The sequence below is a fragment of the Anser brachyrhynchus genome (genome assembly GCF_964034855.1).
Source record: "Anser brachyrhynchus genome assembly, chromosome: 3".
NCBI lineage: Eukaryota > Metazoa > Chordata > Aves > Anseriformes > Anatidae > Anser > Anser brachyrhynchus.
In genome coordinates, this window is record NC_137696.1 from 42190910 (window position 1) to 42211923 (window position 21014).

The 21014-nt window shown below is 41.7% G+C and overlaps 1 protein-coding gene across 6 annotated transcripts in view; it reads right to left on the reverse strand.

Annotated features, from left to right (window-relative positions):
- DRC8 (dynein regulatory complex subunit 8) overlaps positions 1 to 20916 on the reverse strand; it is a 51911-nt gene extending 30995 nt beyond the window's left edge. For 3 of the 6 annotated variants that reach the window (XR_013949132.1, XR_013949133.1, XM_080586738.1), the window contains exons 1-2: positions 20122 to 20916; positions 12762 to 13087 (exon numbers count right to left, since the gene is read on the reverse strand). Coding sequence is in view for 4 of the 6 variants with exons in the window: in XM_080586738.1 (XP_080442864.1) it covers positions 12762 to 12930 (169 nt within the window). In the remaining 2 variants the exon portion in view is untranslated. Of the gene's footprint in view, positions 1 to 328; positions 1143 to 12761; positions 13088 to 20121 lie in introns of those variants that run through there. The other 3 variants (XM_080586737.1, XM_080586739.1, XM_080586740.1) reach the window with 3 other exon arrangements.
- Positions 20917 to 21014: the final 98 nt, after the last annotated feature.

A 21014-nucleotide genomic window follows, 5' to 3' on the forward strand; every position in this document is an offset into this window, starting at 1 on the left:
GAAGTACTACGACATGCACGAGTTTATGGCAGGGATGGATTAACGAAGTCACAACACCGAGTTTTACAGAAAGCATGCTCTTCTCGAAACCATACTCGAACGCCCCTGCAGGCGGAATTACCTTTAGCCTACAAAACCCCATTTCTGGCAGCGCTTCCTGAAGCACAACGCGCCTGCCTCTAAAAATAAGCCCCGGTGCCACCGGCGGCACAGATTACGTTTTCTCTTGGCAGAGGGAGCCTGGCACATCCAAGCGGGCACGATGCCCGCCTCACCGGGGCTCGGCCCTCGGCTCCCCGGCCCCGAGCGGCCGCCGGCCCGCCCTTACCCTCGCCGTTCCCCTCCTTCTCCGCCATGGCAGCGGCCCCGCGCCGTCGCCATGGCGACCCGGGCCGCACCGGGCCCTCTCGCCCCGGCTTCCCCGGGCGGCACGGCGGGACGGGACGGGGCGGGACGGGACGGGACGGGACGGGGCCGGGCGGCCCCCGGGGAGCGGCGGCTGAGGGTCGCGGCCGCCGCCCCGGGCCTCGGCTGCCAAGCACAGCCACCTCGCTTCCCTCCGCCCTGGCAAGCAGTTGCGGCCCTCACGGAGGCTGCTCAAATCAAAGTGAAATGAAACATGGCTGGTGCGGTGCACTGAGTCTCCGAGTCTCACACCTTAGATACTGCACCGCGTGTTCTCAAGAGCAGTGAGCCACAGCCCTGGGCACTGACGCCCAAAAACATCAATTGCACCCCAAACACGGAGCCCAGGCATGCAGGCTGCAACCATCCCGTGACCGCCAGGAACCCCACACCCGTGGTCCCCACCATCCCAAGCAGGGTTTAGGGCATCACTCCTGCCATGCCAAGGTGGCAGAAAACATAAACCACCACCAAAAGCTACATCAGGCACGTGTGGCGGCAGGTGCTCACGCTGCTGTCCTGGCAGGGAGGCCGTGGGCCAGCCCCAGCAGTCTGCCATTTCACAACGTTCCTTTCTTGTTAGTTTTCCCAGCAACTGCAGAGATTTCTGTGTATCTGGGCTTTAGAAAGTGAAAGAACATTTTATTCTAAATACCATCGCTCTGAAACAGCTAAAATATTCTCAGTGATATTAAATAAAACTTTGCAGTTTAAATATAGCTGTGTATTTTAGCAGACGTATTTGCAATGCATGGTTCTTCCAACTCTGAAACAACTATGAAAGTAAAAAACATACAAATATTAACATTCCAACAAGATGCAACCATATACTCATGGAAATCGGGGGGGGGGGGATTCCTAGAACTAAAATGTCCTCACCACAGCTGGTGCTTGCTTGTCAGATGTTAAAATTTTGCAAAGCCTATTTGGATAATGCCTCTTCACACACTCATATCCACCTCTTGAACAGACAGCTTTGAGGTGTTCAGTATTAGTGTAGGACTAGAATAATTAAAATTAAAAAAAAAAATAGGGCTTCTTTTCTCTAAAAAATCACTTTTTTATAAGATTTGCTATGCGCAGGAAATAGCTATCCTCGGTGCCTTTCAGCCACTTACTTATTTCTGTGTTTTTATTGAACGTAGCTCAGAGTAAAGAGGATATAATAGAGAAGATATAATAGACACCCAAGAGAACTTGCAATTACTCAGTTGGGAAAACGGATGATTATACTCTCTAACAAAGCTGATCCTTCCAAATGGTTATCTATAGACTTTAACAGTTTATTAAAGTAACTAAATATTTCAAGGTATATGTTTGACTACATGAGTAACACGGATTTGTTTCCTCTCAAGCAGATAACAGAAGTTTTGGTGAGAATGACACAGAAGCCAAATGCAGAATTTGGAATGCAACAGAAGAAGGAAAGGCCCTTATCTTTCAGTCTGATGAAGTCCCATTTCTTATTCCCTCAACCCCTCTACACACAAAACCTTCATCTTTCCTGATTATAGATCTATTGTAGTGGATCAGCCATATGTTTGAAACCAAAGACAAGTGCAAAATACATTGTTTTTTATTACTTCCCTCTCCAACTCTAAATGTGAAATTTCGTGTTCTTCAATATTGTGCCCAAGCATTAGATTTCTTATGTCATTTTCCAGATCACCTGACTCATCATAGGACATTTAGAGCTCTTCTACAAATGTCGACTTAATTCAAAGTGTTTACCAGATTCCCCAAATAAATGCTTTAAAAAATACTCTTCCAGTCATTCAGGTTTTCATGCCAAACCCATATGCCAAATATGAACAACGTTCAGCTTTAGAATACATACAGATATTGCTTACTGTGCAAATTTATTGAGAATCTTCATAGAATCATAGAATGGCTCGGGTTGGAAGGGACCTCAAAGATCATCTAGTTCCAACCCCCCTGCCATACGCAGGGATGCTACCCACTAGATCAGGTTGCTCAAGGCCTCATCTAACCTGACCTTGAACACCTCCAGGGATGGGGCTTCCACAATCTCTCTGGGCAATGTGTTCCAGTGCCTCACCACCCTCTGAGTGAAGAATTTCCTCCTAACCTCTAATCTAAATCTCCCCTCTTTTAGTTTAAAAACATTCCCCCTTGCTCTGTCATTTATCTGATTGAGCAAAGAGCAATCTTGTGTTTTTACAGTAGTTTTTGGCTTGATGTGAATTGTCACAAATGTGAAGTGGTAAGACAGTCATTCCACTCAGGACACTTACGTTTTAACATCTTCCCAGCAATTTCACCAGGGTTTAGACTTGGCTTTCCTTACCAGCCTTACATATTTAATGTATACTTATCTCAGTTTCCTCCAAGACTGATTGGAACAAAAACAGTGTGTAAAAGCCGGAAAGAAAGGGGAAATTGTGAAGTAGGCAACAGATATGATGTTGTGTTCACCACGCTATGTCCTATTGTAGCAGCTGACTCAGGCCCTTACTCGCTGCTATGATAGCTCCTTTGGGAGAGCTTTATTCCAAACATATAAAAGTACTGGTCAAATCCTGGAATTTTATACTTGATAAGTTTGACACCCCTAGCCTAGCTCCAAAATCTTTTGTCCCTTACAGCTATTACTAATTTCAGCAAACAGTATTTCACACTCTCCTGCCTCTGCTGTTGATGTTCCACTCAGAACAATTACTGTAAGTCAAAGTGCTTTGTCTGCATCGCCCGCTCTAGACCAGAGTTTCCTTTTGTTTTGAATAGCTCGCAGCCAAATGTCAGCACCTGTTTCCCTTTCTTCCCCCAATTCCTGACATACAAGGTTTTGGTGTCTTGTCTGTCTCCAGAAGCAGAACAAAATATGGAATGAGAAAGCACTTCAAAATGAGAACTCACCACTTTAAAATTTCCTGGCAACATATCTTGAAAAATCTATGTAGGAAAAAAATGTTAACAATTATAATGCAGATCAAATATTGGACCTGAACCACATGACTGTTTCCCTTCTAACTTAATGCACAGACATCTCAAACCAAGGGTATGAGTGGGCTGAAACAACTAATCGCATTTTGGCACAGGCAAGTACAAAAGGAAACCCAGAACTACTAATTCAACAGCTTGAAATATCAGCTGCTGCATGCAAGATCTTTAAAGAGCTCCTCTGAAGAGAACATACCCTTTTAAACTTGTAATTTTTCATTTTAAAAATGTCAAAAAAATATCTCAGGGAAAAATACGGAAGGAACCAGCATTGTTGATACAAAGCCTGAATCCACTGATGTCTAATAGTGGTAAGGTACCCTTGCCTCTGCGCCTAATTTCATCGCATACATTTCTCTCAACTATCAGGGTCTTATCACACGTTTTGTGTACTTTCCATGCATATGTTCAGAAATTTTGCTCAGCACAAAAAACAGCTCTAAAATGGGAGAAGTGATATAGAAGATAAAGTAGTTCAAGGAGGAATAGTAACGTCTCACAAAGGACTGTTCCCCCATGGTTTGGGGACTGCAGTATTTGGACACATCTTTTCTCCAACCAGTTGCTGAAGACTTTCGCTATGGAACTCCCTCTGTGGTTTCTTTGGGACCGTAAAACTGAAAACACAAGTAAGTGTATTCATTTGTCCATCAGAGAGAAAGTAAATTAATAGCTACGATTCTGTGACGGGAGTCTACCTTTAACTCCTCTGCAGCTGAAAGGGCGCAGCCCTACCAATCAGAAGGTGTTTCTGTGTTGCAGAACCATTTCTCACCAAGTGCATATGGCATAGTTGTTCCACTCTTTCTCTGGGATCAGCTGCTGATTTGAGTGACTCAGAAACAGCTTCTTCAAAACAGAGAATTATCTAAACATATCTGTTCACCCAAATGATACACAGCAAGCAGATAAAAATAAGAAAAAGCCTCCATCGTACCTTGCCTAAGCTGTGTCTTTCCTTCAAATTTTGGGTAAATTACATTAAGAGCAGCTACCTTGTTCCTTGATGCGTGGGAGGGGACACGGCTTCTCTTTTGGCTTGTTTGCCTTGTTACTGCAGACCTTGATCCTTGGACCAGATGACAAGAAGTCTAAGAGAGTGGTAGAGCCAGACAAATAGTGTCCCATTAATAGTCCTACCATTGACTTCTTCCAGACTGCTGCCATTTTCTTATTAACCATTTCTGGCATCTTACTGTTTTCTTTTTGAAAAAGAAAAATCTTCCCGCTCTGACCTATAGAATAGCAAGAAGCACAAAAATTGACAAGGGAGTTCCTTTAATTCTTCACACAGGTAACAAACAAGTACTTCAACCCTGAAGCCCAAAATCTGATCCCTTAAATATTATATCAGATGGTATATTTCCATGGGACACCAGGAGTTCGTTGATGCTGAAAAAGGAGGATCCAGCTGTTTCTTCAGTTCTTGTCCTTCCTTCACTACTGCCAGCTGCACATCCTCCTTCTACCTTGTACTAGCTGCGCTATTCATTGAGGGAAGATACGAGTCACTGAAGTAGTAGAAAAACAATCCATCAAAAAGTGAATAGGCTTCTGCCATGTTAAGAAATGTGGCAAAGGGTCTGCCAAGCATCTGAGCTGGCCCAGGCAGGAAGTTGTACCATGCAATCGGAAGTGAGGAAGAAATAGGGATGAAGGCAGCAAGGGTGAGATGCTGGTTTAGAGGTAGTAAGCTCAGTTATTTGCTGAGTCTGTAAGGAAAACTCAGAAGGGAAAAATAGGCTCTAAGTCTGCTTGTAATGGCAGCGTCTGAAATGCTTCTCAGTCCCTGGATGGCATGGCATTGGAACTGCCCTGGTAAATACCGCTTGTTGCTTATATACAGCTGTGATCCCATGGATCTTTAGATGCTTCTGTCCAGTTACAAGAACGTTGCATTTGGGGAAAAGTGGCCAAATATACGTTAAAAAGAGTTACTAGGAAAAGAGTAGCACTTCTTCCCCTCAGCAATATTCCTCAATGTCAAAGAACTAATGACAGTGCTTAGCCTTTGGGACTATGAAGAGCTGCAGCAGAAAAAATCTCTCACTTTTACATGCAAGTGCCAGGTTGCTGTTCCCCATCCCACCCAGGCACAGAAACGGCCCTAGTGATCCACATATTTTAACCTTCAGACTTTATTACCATTAATTATATCTAGAAATGAAGCCAGGATCCCTGAGAACACTGTGGCAGGAACAAAACACAATAATCCATCTGCCTAGCAACACAGGTTGCCATGAGTACTTCTCCCCATGCTCCATGCTCAGCGGTGGCTCGCCATTGAACACCAAGCCAAGTTCAAGGGCCCGGTACTGATAAAGAAAGACTGCTTCCTCCAGTGGAGACCTTGGTTTTCATAACCAAGGCACCTGCATTCCCCTACAAGGTGCCAGGCAGTGGTGTGACATTCACAGGTGAGGGAGGCAGGACTTTCAGAGCAGCAAGTCTACATCAGTGGAACCACAGGAGACAAAAGAGATGGCGTTGGCAGCCCCCGAAGAACACAAACTCTGTTTTTCCTTTCTTTGTTTCTTTAGAAAAAGTCCTTCACACCTTTCAATACCATACCAAAACATCCCCAGATAAAATACTGTTAAATCGCTGAATTAACCTACTTAGGAAGAAAAACCCATGACTGGTACTGAATATATGAATATATGGAAATACTCTTTAATGCTAGCTCAGGAAGTCCTTGAACCAAAAACCATTTGTAGGAGGCTGAGAGAGAATATTCAAGCACCTGCTTTAGGCCACAGTAGGAGAGAAGATACTCAAAGAGATGGACCTTTGATCTGACCTACAAGGCCTGGCTTTGTGTTCTTAAAGGAGAGAAGCACTCATTAATTGTAATTTAATATTTAAGGGAGGCCTTTTAATAACATAGTCCTTTAGAAGCTGTGTAAAAGCAGAGATATATGAGAGAAATAGACAAAATCAGAGGTCTCAGACTGACATTTGGACAATCGCGATTGAATGAGAATATTGAACACTGGAATTATGTTTGTATTATGAATATCATGAATCTAGCCTTTAAAAAAAAAAACAAAGCTCATTTCATTTTTTTTGCTATATGATAACATTCAAGTTAAGGATGTAAAGGCCATAGCTTGAGTCAATAGGCTTAAAGTACATTTGCAAAGCCATCGGCCACGACACAGCTTTGAGAGGAAGAATTAAGGTTATACATCTAAATGATCATATATGGCACTTAATCAATTGAGATGAGGCATGATTTTTAATACCCAGTAAAACCCTCCTAGTATATGAGTAGTAGAACTACTTTCTTTTAGATCTTCAGTTAAGATGATTTAGACAGGGAGATATTGCTGTACTCACTAGGTTATTAATAATCAAACCCAAAATTAATCTGGGTATAAGAAAACCCATCCACTTAAGCACTTAAAATTTTTCTGTTTTTCTTTTTTTTTTCAGAATGCAAGTTTTCATTTATTAAAAAAAAGTCCAGACCATCTGCTTGTGAAGATAATGTTTTGAGAATTTATGTAGCGTTATCATTTTAAATCTACAGTAAGAGAGTAATGGAGAAAATCATAACAAGTCCCAGTAACTTAAATGTGTTTAGGATTTCACTTCACCAGTCTGCCCTACTACCTGTTCATGCTAACTTAGAATTTCAGTGGGAATAATGTTGAGGTCTGTGGGATTGTTCTTAATTTGATTCACAATTTATTCATCTCCACTGACACAAGTAGCAGAGGATTAAAGCTAATTTTATAACATAAGCTTCATCTCAATGCTCATTCATCTCAGTGTTTGTCTTTTATTATTATTATTATTTAAAGGGCTGATTGCATGGATAGCTTTTTTTTTTCCAAGTTTTCCAGGTTCCCAACAGTTTCTTTTGCTTAAAATTTAGCTTTAACTTTGCAGAAATTAAATTCATTTCCATATTTAAATAATATTAAATCCAATCTAACTAGAGATACTGCACAGACTATGTTTTGTAAACTTTACTACATAGACTAACAATTGTAATATGAAAGTCAGTTTGAAATAAAAATATACTTTAATGCTGTAAGAGGGGAAAAAAAAAAAGAACTAAGACACTTCCAATGAATATTATCTCTACCTTTAAAATAAGAAAGAAATTGAACTCCTATTTGATTCCCTCATGAGGAATAGAGGAGTTTGATGCACAGTGGCCAAAAGATAGATAACTGTATTAATGGAAATCTAATCTGTGCTCAGAGACTTTGCATGCTGGCTGTGAATGTAAAATATTCATAACACAATAGACTATTACACTGTCAAAAGCTGAAGTTCAGCCAATTTTACCAGGAAGAGTTGACATTTTGCTGTATTCTTCATTCTAGGGAACAGGAAAACGGCTCTTCCACTTTTAAATTTTGTCATTGTAGCTATTTAGATATATCATAAGTCTAGAAACAGAAAGCATTTGTCTACTGAGCCACTTAGAGACAGTAACTCAAACTAAGAGGAGTAACAAATACGTAGGATTGGCCAGGGTCTTTCAGTGGCACTGTGCGAGGACAAACAGTGGCATCACCTACTTTTGGATTGCCTTCTCTGCCATGTTCCAGGGCATGGCCATGACAGGATCTGAGCAGGAAACTGAATCAGGTGAAAAATATCCTTTTTTGCTGTTGTGATAGCTAGGCCAGTGAAGCAAAAGGGGCAGCATAAGAACAACTGACTAGGGCTGAGGGAACTCATACCTTCCACCAAGCACCAGCCTGGGAATTTGGACACAATCCTCCATCAGGAAGGTGGAAGGGGTTCTTGGTCCACTGCTGGCTTGCTTTCTTCTCACTCATGTGCATGCCATCCTGAACTGGCTTCAGTCATGCTCCGTTCACATGGAGGCCCACGAGGAAGCAAAACTAGGGCTTGAAAGGTGAAGCATCATTGTTTATTAGACTAGATGACAAAGCTAGGAAAAAAAGTCTGGTTTTAGACATATGAACCGCTTTTCAGATCTGAAATAGATTTTGCATCCCTTTAACAGAATATGGTAGCAATTGCTTTCAAACAAATTTAGCTTTATTTATGTTAAAGCATTCAGATGATTGAAGGGAAAAGTCTAGTTGGCACCTGCAAGGTACAGGACATTAGCCTTGTGGGACAGAAGGACAAGCAGTTATCACCCACAAAGGCCTAAGGAGCAGAGAAAACTGCAACATAATAAACTGATTCTACTAGATATGGCAGATAGATGCAGATAAAGAAGATTTAACAGGAAGAGGGACTTAAAGATCCTGATTAAGCCATTTAAATTGTCTTAGGATTGGACATTCAGTGCTGAATCACTTAAGCATTTATGGGGTAGTGCAATGAACCACACCAGGGAAATGACAAACAACCTGAAAAATAACCCGGGAAAAACAAATAGACAACAAAATAGTAATGGGTTATTTCTCCACGAGATGAGTTCTCAGTTGCTGAATAGCCATATAAATACTTGCACAGAGTAATGCAGGGAGTGACAACTGCTTAAGCCGCTGTTGCTGAATAGACACAGCAATCATTGGTGAGTATGATTACATTGCAAATGTAAATATTTGCAATATTAGGATAGCTGTGATCAACTACCCTCTCACTTAAGGAAGTTATGACTAAGATTATGCATGACAGTGAAAATTGACTACTAATATATATATGTCTTAACTGCAAGTTCAGCTGCTAACTGAACTTTATAAAGTGGAAATACAAGTTTAATAACCCATCCTAAACTGAGGATCAGTAAATGGTAGATTGGTTATCTCTTCCAGTTTTATGTCATTAGCACCATGACTTACCATCAGGAATAGGATAACTATAAATACACCTAACAGTGGTATCACTTACGGTGTGAGACAGTCACTTGCTTTGAATTGCTAACTGCAGTATATGATTTAATCAGAACATGTATTTTCTCCGTTTTGTACATACTTCATGATACAGCAGCATTCATTGGCGTTGCTGTATACTTCATGACCACCTTGAGAGGTACAGTTACTGTCAGTTTAGATTAGCTCAGCCAAGTGCAGAGTCTCAGAGGGAAGGTAGTTCTTTAAACCACAGGGACTGGAAGCCCAAAGACCAAACTCGCTGCAGTGATTTGAGGTAACACTTGGTGACCTTACCTTCCTCTGCCAGCTGCCATCTCCCCCTCTGTAACAGCAGAACCAGATAGCAACGCGTGTGGATGCCTCGGGTGCATCTCCTTCTGCCTCCTTTCAACTCACCCTGGCTGTTCAGCACAGCACAGCATATTTGATCCTTTAAATTGATAAACTAAGCTGTGACCCAGGGAATGATCACATGTCCTGTTTTGTCACTTCTCAAGCACTGCAGCTGCTGGGACAAGGTCTTGAACTACTGTAGCTACAGTAGACAGAATCTGTCAGTTAAATTATTAAGTGTAGTTTCTCTGTTACCAGACCTCAGCTGTGACCCAGGATAAGTCTTTTGACACCCATTTTTCTAACACTAACACATGTAAGTGATTTTCCACCTGTAATTATTTACAGGATTAAGACCAAACCTCCAAAAGATTGTATTTTCTTACCTGAAAAGTGATATCATATATTTCAATTGCACGTAGGCTGAATAAGTAGCGTTAGTGTTGTATATTTTATAGTATCTTTAAGATAGCATTCATGCCTCTCTCTCTACCCTCTTTGCAAGTAGTACGTCTCTTTATAGATATAGTGTGGAACCTACGGGATGTGTGTTGAAGGTACATGATTGAAGAGAGAACTAAAATTCAGTATGAAAGAGGTGAGGCTGAGGTTAATTTGTAGCCACAGAAATAAGTAAAAGTGGAGCACTTAGCAAGAAGGGAGGTGTGTGGGAGGAATGTGGGATCTAGGGCAGATGGCATACCCAAGTGCCAAGCCTTTTGAAAAGGATCTCATTTTGTGTCCTCTGTGCCTCTGTAAAGATCCAAAGATGATCCTGAAAGCAGACACACCCCTGGCGCCCGCCCTGTGGTGGCACCACCACTTCTCCATTTTCCCACAGTGCAGTATTTGCACACTAGTTCAGATTGCACAAAGACATAGACAAGGCCGTGACGGCCAGGTCACAAGACACTAATGAGCCATCTTGTTCATCTCTAACCTGACACCGGCAAGTTTAACAAGGTCAAACAGCAAGGCGGTGCAGTAGGATGTCCTCCCTTTTGACTGGCGGTCAAATATACCCAGCCTTGGTCTCACTAGGAAGCCTGCATGGCTAGGCAGCTTATCTGTGAAACTTTCCAAAATGGCTACCAGAAATCTGACAGGATGCTCACAAACGGATCCGGTAGCCATGGAGATCCACATGATTCTTCTGATCTAAAATTTTAGAAGCCTGAGACTCTTGTTCTCCTAAACAATTCTAGCAGGCAAAATTTTCAGCACATTTTCAAAAGTCCAGTTTCCAGAGGTGACCGAAGAGACCTCCTCAAGTAAATATCACAGTCCCAGCCAGGACTATGAGAGGTTTTCTGTCTTTGTGGGATTACTTTGCTTCAGCCGTAGAAGGAAGGAGACGTTTTTTTAGAGCTCTGTTTTTAACACTTTCCGACTTATATTCATTGCCATAAAATATGAATGCATAAAGTTATCAGCCTAGAGCTATTGGCTTCCCTATAGATTTGAGAAACGAGAAACACAGAGGAGAATCTATGATTCCAGGCTTTGGAATAACTGAATACCCATCTCTTTTTTTCAGGAATTACAAAGGGGAAAAGAAAAAAAAGGCAGCTCCATAAACTCACAGATCACTCAAAGCTCCAGGCCTGGCATTTGGATCTGCGTAAGACATGGCTGGTTATGAAAAAGCCACTGCCATCAGCAGCAACCCAATGGTTCTTGATTTTGGGAAGATGCCTTCTTTTAAGATTTTTAAGAATTCTTTTGTCCAACCTCCCAACAACATCCTTCAATAATCTGGTGGATTGAAGCCTGTAAGAGTTGATTTTATTTTAAGCATAAGGTTTCACAGATGAACCTGGCTTGTAAGACTGCTTTTTGTCAGCTCAGTGATCACAAATAATTGCATGGAATTAATCACTTCTATTGTCACTTGGAAATCAAGAATAAAAGTGCTAATATCTGGAAGCTGGAGAGAGAGCATATGTGTTATCTATTGAGAAAGACAGATAATATGTACTGGGAAGAGAAAAGATCTGTGAGGTAACTGTTAGAAGAAGAATTAGAATGAAACCTAAATGAGAGGATTTCAAAATAGAACAAAACAAAGAACAGAAGTGAGAAAATAGTCAAATTCTTGAAAACAGAAACATCAGAAAACAAAAGGATGAAAGAAAAACTGAATACAGATAATCAGATAGAAAAGTTGTATTTGTTAGCATGATATAAAAGGAGCTTTAAGTTTTCGTGAAAAAAAAAAAAGAAAAAAAAAAGGAAAAAAAAAGAAAAAAGAAAAGTGATCCAAAATGTCAGCAGACCTAAATGGCTAATCAAAAAATCCCAGTCTTGAGGCATATACTCAATCCCAGCCATGAGGCATATATATGTATGCTTAGCTTTACCTCACACAAGTAACACCAGTGAGTTCAGCAGTAAGCTAGCTCCACCAGTGTAAATCACACTTCTCCCTCTCTCCACCCCCAGTTTCAGCAAATGCAGCCACAGTAAAGACTAGAGAAAAAAAAAAAAAGACAAGACGACAGAACTCAAATGCAATTTCCAATTCAGATAAAACATCAGACTGTTAAAATCACCAAAAGAAAATACTTTTTCTTTATATTTCAAATGTGGTTCCAAATATATCTGAAAGGTAGAATGGGGGAAGCTAATATACTGTTATCCGGTTTTAAATGTTTTTATTTTAAAATATAGGCTGTTAGTATTTTAAGACATCTCGGAGCCCTGCAACAAGCAACCTAATTGCTAATTGAAATACTGTGTTTCACAAAATTATTTTTCTTAATTTTAAGGACTTCTCTGATTTTTGTTATTTTCTAGAATAACAAAATCTCTTAACAGATTCCAGAAGTAGTGGTAATAAATTAGTGTAATAAACTTGACCAAAGAAGCAAAGTGAATTTTAGATTTCAACAAAACTGATTAAAATCCAGAATACACTCAGGAAGAGCACGTTGTTTACCACTGGTATTTATTCAGTGTTTTTTTGGACTTTCTTTCATTCAGATGTGCTCTCGACGTTACTCAAGAAGCACCCCGTAGTACCCCAGCACGAGGCTGCCAACAGCAGGTTCAGCCAGGCTCCTCTCCTCACTGCTCCACCAGCCCTCCTGCTTCAGCCCGTGCAGGGTGGGCTGCCTCACCACCTGGGCTTCATGCCCTTCCTCCCCAACCTCAGCCTGCAAGCCAGAGCCTCCCTGTAAAGCCGCAGCACTCCTCCCTCCCCACCTACCCAGCCAGTCCTCCCCTTTGGTGCCTCAGACTTTCTCCAACCTTGACTCAGAGGTGGCTTTGGCCTCCCAGGCGCCTGGCAGACTAGGCCCAACGTGCCTCCTGCTGTGGGTGACGAGTTTACACCAGCCCTTTGCTCCTGAAGGGTTTCAGCTAGCTGTCTCGCACAGGCAAGTGCTCTGTCCCCAGCTGCACCAGGACAAGTTTCCATTGTGGTGCCCGTCACATCGGCTTCCAGTTCCAACCCGGAGGACTCTTTGTGTAGGTGGATGTGTAGGGGAAGAGGAGGGCATGGCAGAAGGAGGAGTATTTTCAGTGTTACACAAGTTTCACCTCTGTGTATCCAAGTGGGCTTCTGTGGATGTTACCTGTTTACAGCAAAAAAAGGTGAAAAGGGAATGAAGACCCATGTCCATTCACTTCACTCTCTGGCTGTCAGTTTGGGATTTATCTGGGGTTGGGCTCTCCAAAGCAGCCCTTGTTCACTTGGAAGCGGGCCGAGATCTTCAACTCGTTTCAGGAGGGCTGCCACTCACTGCGATCCACGGCCAGTATGCGCCAGGTGCAAGCCAGGCATTTCAACGTCCCAGCAAAGTGGAATTCTATAGAAGCGTGATAAACCTAAAGTATTTGAAGTATACGAAAGTATTTGAAGTACAAATGGGGGAGGGAATATAGAGTAAGTTATAAACTAGTAGGGAAGAAATACATATTAAAAAAAAAAAAAAGGAAATGTGAAAGAACAAAAGGAAATATTACCAGAAACATCTCCTGGTAATAAAAGTTGTTCAAATAAACAATAAACCAAATCCCCTAAATCTGGTTTCTGATTTATTGCTGGTTGCTAAAGCATAGCATTAAGCACAAACTTGTATTGTCCAGCCTAAGAACTTGAACTGGGATTGCTAGATCTAGTTACTATGGAGTTAAAAAAACCTGTTGGCTTTTGTGATGAGTCCAGATTCTCCCTAACATGACAGAGAAGAAACAGAGGATAAAGGAAAAAAGTTGGCTTTAAGCATTCATTTAAAGATTTGCCATCTGAACACTGGGCATTTGTATCATTTCAAGCTGATCAGTTATAACATTATTTTCTCCTGTAATAGCTTCAAGTCTTTAGTGTTTTGTTTTGTTACTTTTAATTGCCTTTTATGCATCAGTGCATTAGAATTTCAGAGTGCTGTCCGCAGCTAGAGTATTTGAGCCTTTTCTAGGTGAAATACATTGGCAATGAAAAAATAATCTTCTAGATTCTTTGTGGACACTCAGTTTCTTCTCTGTTTCGAAGTTGCAAGAGCTATGCTTGGAGTGTATGTGTCTTTTTCTTGCCTTTTTAACGACACTTTTGGTTTTAAGTTTTTGAGTTTGTAAATGTTATGATAGACAAGCACGGTATTGTCACTTAGCAACGAGCTCTTATTTTATTACAGAAATACTGTCCTATATATGACAATAGGATTGCTAAGGCAGTTCCTTGTTATGACCAGCATGCTGTGCTCACCTCGCTTCTTATTTATTTGGTTTTATTTGTTTTAATGTTTGCTGTTGGTGATCTCTTACTTTGCTAGTAAGTGGAGAGGGAAGGAACAGGAGAAACAAGTGCAGATGCCTTATCTCATAGAGGAATTGCCAGGCGGTTCTTTTTTCTTTTGCATGAAAAGAGCTCATAAAATCCAGAATCTCATTTAGGCCCTGACCCCGTAATGAACTCATCAGAGTCACGGGGGCCCCGGGACATAGGAAAAGCCCTAAGATAAAGAGCCTAGGATTGTAAATACCGATAATCAGGGTGTTGCGTGAAACACATCGGCCTGATGTTATTTTGAAAACTACTTTGCTTTATGATTGGTATCAGAAAAATTTAACTGGAGAGTTTAGGAGTTCATTAACTATGGGATTAGCAACTTCACAGGACAAAGCTGCAGGAAAACTCTTTCTCGTGCCCTTCTCCCCGGCCCGCAGGCTGCTGTTTCTTTAAAGCAGCATGAGCTGATGGGAACCTGGCCGTGGGTTATAACACCTGCTGGAAGGGCTGCCTGCCTTCTGGCAGTGCGCTCCTAGCAGTGGCCCTAGACTATGGATGTGGAGCAGCAAGGTTAAGTGACAGTGCTTTTGTTCTGGCGGCTGTGGCGAAGTACGAGTGCTCTTTGGTCTGACAGAGGTAGTAGGGGGCTTGCTGAGGCTTCGGATGCTTTCCTAGGAGATTACCTGTAGCCATCTGGTAGAAGGCACTTTTGTTGTTTTGACGGAAGAGTTTCTGTTGCTGCTAGTCTGTCATATGAAATAATGCTGGTTTTCCTCACCCTAAAAATAAAGGCAGAGCAGGTTTGCTCCAGCAGAGTAGGTAAAGGAACAGTCTATGAAAAGTTGTCCTGATACAAAATGACTTTCTTTCCAAGTAGCATTCCTCAATGAGGTAAACTTAATTGGATAGAAAGTAATTTCCTTAAAAAACAAAACCAAAAAAGAAAAAAAAATCTCATTTCTTTATACTTTTTGACTTAGAGATGATACAGTATATAAACTCTTAAATTACATGCCACTAATGGTTGTGCTTTGCTTGCTAATACATAGTTAGGTATTTATGTAGCTTCCTGAGCCAATGCATGTATGGCTGAAGGAGAGAGGGCAGAAAAAAGAAGTCTCTGTTTTCTTTTTTTTCACCAGTTATGCTGAATATTTTTTCCTATTCTTTTGTGCTGGCTTATTCTGGGCCTTAATGGAGGTGTAGCTAGGCTTTAGGATGCTGCTTCCAAAGGTAAGAGTGAGGAAGTGCATGACCAAGATTGTGGGGGGAGGAAGCAATTTTGCTCTTTCCATGTGTTTTTCTGATGCTTTTTACCTCAGCAGACCTTACTGTTTTGTAGCACCAGCCTTGTGGGACTGTCAGAGAAGTGCCTGGACAGGGAAAACTCCCTGGCATCTAGCTATTCTTTTTGTTTTTGTTTTCCCCACCCCAAACATACTGGGCATGTTTCCTATACAGGAATCAGTTCTGGGGAGAAGTTTGAAGGACTGCCTCTGTCTGCCTGTATGCCTTCTGAGGCTGTGGCACTTAAAGGGAAGAAACCAACAGCTTCAGGAAGAATAAAATTGAACTTTCTGTTGTTGGGATATGTAAATCAATTAATGTGCAGTGCTTCAGCCCTGTGGCAAGCCCACACTACAAAAATGGCCATCTTGAAAGCATGCTAGCAGGGATTAGTAAATATTCAAAAACAGTTTGCTTACTCAAAATTGCCTGTTGCAGATTTAACGTATGGGGTTCAACCATGGTAGTAACTTTTGTTAGCGTATAATATTTTTTAATCTTCAGGGTTTTCATGTTTAGGGTTTAGCAAGACCTTACCCAATCTGTGAAAAGAATTTTCTGACCTGGGTTTATGGGGGAAATAGGGTAGATGGCCTAATACCTCATGGTGCTCTGGTGCCACTGGTTCCCCTTTTTGTCCAAAGCATCAGAAGATGGGAAAAAGAAATGTGTATTCAAAGAGTGAAATTATGATAGAAGTGTAGAATGTAGTGTGTGTACTGTAGAGCAGGCAAAATGTAAGGGAGGGATGGAGGAAGGGAAGGAAAAATCAAGAAGATAGTCATTGGGACATTAAATGTGGCTTTTTTCCTGTTTAAAACATAAATTTTAAAAGGTTGATCAAAGAAGTTGCATTAGGCAAGAGCTGGTCTGTTGGCTGCCAGTTGAATTGCCCCACTTAGTTTGTGCCTGTGAGATCCTGTAGTTCTACGTAAATGTATCGACCATGTATTTCTTCAGGTATACGAGCAGGAAGGTACACTAGAGCTGACACTCTAAAGCCTGCTTTGGATCGTCTTAATAGTCCCTTGGAGAAAATTTTTGTTACTCTCTTGAAAGAGTTGTTTCACACTCTCAGGAAAATATTTGCAAGTTGATTCACAATGCTACTTCTTCTTTTACAGTCTGACCTCTATTCAGAGGGGTTTAGTTAATATAACTTTCTCAAGTTCATAGCCCTGCTCTAGTAAATGTCTATATATGGCAGGTATCTGATTTTTCTGACCTGAGTATTTGATGAATTAGATCATATGTAACACCTGATATGTCTGTGATCAGTAAGCTTCCGAATGACTCAGAATAAAGCCAAAATGATTCCTGTTCTTGATGTTGGAGGATACAGCCTTTTCTCCAAGGCCAGGCTTAGAAGCTGTGTGAGTATCTGAATGCTCTGAGTTGAGAAACTATTCATCAGACTCCTGGTGTTTCGTTGTTTTCTCTTTTTTTTAACCAAGAGAAACTACTTCTTGAAAATGGGCAAAGGGGGATTTTTGTCTCTACAGGGTCACTGGGTTCTTGAACTTTGAAGGGTGACAGACATGGGCTGGGGTTAATTTGCGTGATGAAAATGCAGCTGCTTTAGTTAGTATGAAGTGTTCCTGCTGACACTGAAGGGGAGGGAGTGCTTCCTCGTTACTTGTGACAAACGTACCCTTATTCCTTGTTTCACATCACTACTTCTCTTCCATTTTCAACCTTTTTGCTTCTTGCTAACTGCTGCTTTAGGGGATGACTATGGAGAGCTAGCATATGTGGAAGGACTACTGAGGGTCAACTGGTGGTCCCAATGTAACTTTGACACCCTTTGTGCTGCTTGGTGGGATTGCTGAAGTACTACATCAACACACTGTCATCTAAATGTAGCATGCGAGAAACAAAATAATATTAGTATCTTAAAATAGAGTTGTATATTGAATACAACACACAACCACCTGGAGGCCCAATGGCAGGAAGGGGAGCACTGCGCAGAACTGTAATAGGAAAAAGATGCTACCAAGGAGTAACTGGCTAACCAAGCCAATGCCAGAAACCTGGATTTTGTCCCTTGAACTCTACTTGCAGAGCTCTACTTGTAATCAGGCACTAAACATCCTTAGGGCTGAGATAAGGATCTAGTTCTCATGCAGTTAATAGTCCTTATTATGGCAAATGGCCGCCTTGTTTCTGAGATGAATTGGACCTCACTGGGTATTAAAATATCATGAAGAGATTATAGATAGTGTGAGGCAAGATCAGTCTAGTTCTGCAGCCTGATTCTGATGGTGAGCAGTAGTGCATGTCACAGGAAGAGGAGAACAGGGCAAGCGTCTAGTGATACTAGACCAAAGCAGGCTCCCAGCCTCCTGGTAGTCCAATAGATTGGCTCTATTTATATAGATACGTAAGGGTTTTTTTGGCTGACAAATCATCAGAACTGATTCTTTGTCATGCAACCTTGCTTGTGACAAATTAGTACTTAAAAAATGTCTGAAAAGTTCTGACTAGCTTTAATAATGATTAATGAGGATTTCATGAGGAGAGATGAAAAGAGAGAAAGAAAAAGACTTGCTCCACATGCTCCCTGCTATCATAAAAGGCAGCAGAGTATTTCAGGAATTATATTCTCTTTAAAAGTAATGGTGTGTTGAATGTTGAACTCTGAAGGCGGTGTTAATTGAGGGTAGATAGGTTGAGGACATACAGAAAAGACCAGGAGTGTGTTGTAATGGTCAGAAGTAGGGTAAGGCATGAGAAGGTCAGACAAGGCCGTAAGAGAGCAAAACTGGGCAAAGAAAAATGTCTAGGTCCTCCTGCAATACTGAAGGCTGAAGAAAGGGCAATTTTAATGGAAGAATATTTGTGTTTGTCAGCATTAATGTTATATTTTTCATGTGGCCATCATTATCATACAGGTAGTATCTTTGCATGTTACAGCTGAAGTGTTTTCTTCTAGAACTTTCTTGTTTCAGAAGTCTACATTACCAAACACTGTTTTTTTGATATGGCTGGTATCTGCATGATGTAGGAAATGCTGGGTTAAAGGATTTACCCTCTGAAATGAGTGTACAACAATGAGGAGATTGTATCCTCTTAACTTTTTTCTTCCTTTAAAGTATGAATAGGGAAGAGGCAAACTCCTGAAACGTGGGACTCAAAGAGGGCAAGTGAAATACCTTACAGAGGTTTTCCCAGAGACAAATGTGTAAGAAATGTATTTAAAGAGCAAAAAGCCTTAACTTGCATTTTACACAAAGAAGCAGTTATAATACTACTCATCCATTTCAGTTTTGTATATATTTTATGTACTTAGCTTTATAAGAAGTGTTGTTCTTAGAACAATTAAATCACCTGGCATCTGAAAAATCAACTGTTATTTCTCACTTTTCTAACAATGGATAGCAACATACTGTAGTCAGAAAGCATGGTCCTGCTACACTTAATATCTGTTTGATAGTGTGCGGTTAGGTAGTACCTTTACTATTATGGCATGAATTAATCTCCTTTAAAAAAAAAAGTTTGGCCTTCTTTGTGGTTTAATAAAGAGATAGCTTTAACATCTTCAAAAACAACAATAAAATCACTACTTTTCAGGCTGGTAGTGTTACATTTCTGGGGGAAAAAATATTATTCTTAGTTTATGTACTTGAACCTTCATATACAGGCTTGAATGCTTTAGGGTAAGTAAGTAAGCTCTCAATGTGCCTCAAAGCTGTTAGCTGTTTTGTTTCTCCATGGTAACGGGAGTATAAAGCAGTATGAGTGTGTTCCTGAAGTAGGCAGACGTGACATTGTTTAGGAATGGGATTACATGTGAGGATTCCAGCTCTAAGATGAGTCTGATTGAGGCCATTTTTTCCAACAGAGGTGCTGTGAATGTGTGCAGATGTGCTAATTTAAGGCATGATTCAGGGATCCAAAACTGGTTTAAAAGAATCTACCAATCTAGAAAGTTTGCTATGGTGAGGGGGATTATCGGCTTAGTTCAACGAAGCTCTTCTAGAAACATGGCTCAACATGTGATCTGTGCCAGATCAAGGTTTCAATGTAGGGCTCAGAGATTCAGATAAAATGTCATAAAGACTTAGTGTTGCATGTTCTGTGTAAAATTTTTACATTTATAAAACAAACACAGAGGTTGGACAGGCAGATGGCATCTAAATTAATGCAGTTTTCTGTAAGCTTTGGTTATAAGTCATCTTGCAATATTAACGAGATAAACCCTAGTTTTGTTCCCACCTTGGCAGAACAGCAGCATCAATAGTACCTCAGCAGACTGGTTTAGATAGCTCTTTTGTGAAGAAAGGTAATGATTTATATCTGTGCAGCTAGATTAACCTTCTGGTACTCGTGCACTCTTATCCTTTTCTTTCTCTACTTAGATGACTCTGACCTAGTAGATTGAGATAAAATCACCAGATTGCATTCACACTAAGGGAAAATTTATAATCTGGACATACTGCATGAGGGAACTCTTCCTGTCTCTGTTCCAGCAAGACTCTGCGTAGTGATGGGTTGAGCCAACCTTGCAAAGTGAGTCAGGTTTCCTCCAAAGGGATCCAGCCTGACTGAAGACAGAGCAGTGTGTGTGCGTGTGTTTAAAAGAGCACTTACCTTTAAACAGAGACTTCCTCGTCTCTCCTCCCTTCCTCTGGCTGCAGGTAAATATAATTTCTTCTGGTTCAGAAGGGCACGTGACCTGTACCAATACAAGGCAACTCCATACCTTCAGTAGGACTTCATACTTATCTTTTAGTTACTTGGCTTGCTTTTTTTTATTTATGTGAGTGAAAATTAGCTTTTAGTTCAGGTTCCCTACGGAAGCAGAATTGTTTCAGTGGTGCCTTTCTGTTCACCTCTAGTCCTCTGTAGTGTTTCTTTTCAAGTAACTTTTGGGTGAATTGGAGAAATTCAGCCACTGAACAACTTTGATCGGGCTGAGGAAAGGCCCAAAGTAGAGGGAAAGATGGGAAAAACCGAGGTGTTTGGCTGCAGTTGGTTATCTGATCAGCTCTGTGCTGAGCTGCCTAGCGCTCCGTGTGTGGTGGTGAGTTAACGCGCTGGAAGTACCTTTGTTAGCCCTGTGGCTCGCAGAGCAGCTTGGTGTCGTTACGATCTGGTCTCTGCGTGCCTCGTGCTGCTGCAGCCCGCGAGGAGATGGCTGTACAGCTCTACTTCTGTCCTTACGTAACCGCCGGAACGAGGTTGGACCCGGGCGGCTGCTTCGAGGAGCAGCCCTCACTTTCAGCCCCCTTTCGCGGTGCCCTCTGTTCAGGCCAGGCCTGAGCGGGGTGCGAGCTACGGGGCGAGGAGCTGCCCCGCGCGTGGGGGCGGCCGAGAGCCCCGGGTTTAACCGGGGGCGGGGGGGGCTGCCCGGGGGGCGCCGGCAGCGGCAGGGGGCTGTTTCGGCGGGGGGACGCGCGGCACAACATGGCGCGGGTGCGCTCGGGCGGGTATTTACGGTAGGGGCGCGCGCGGGCGGCCGTTACGGTAGCGGGGGGGGGGGG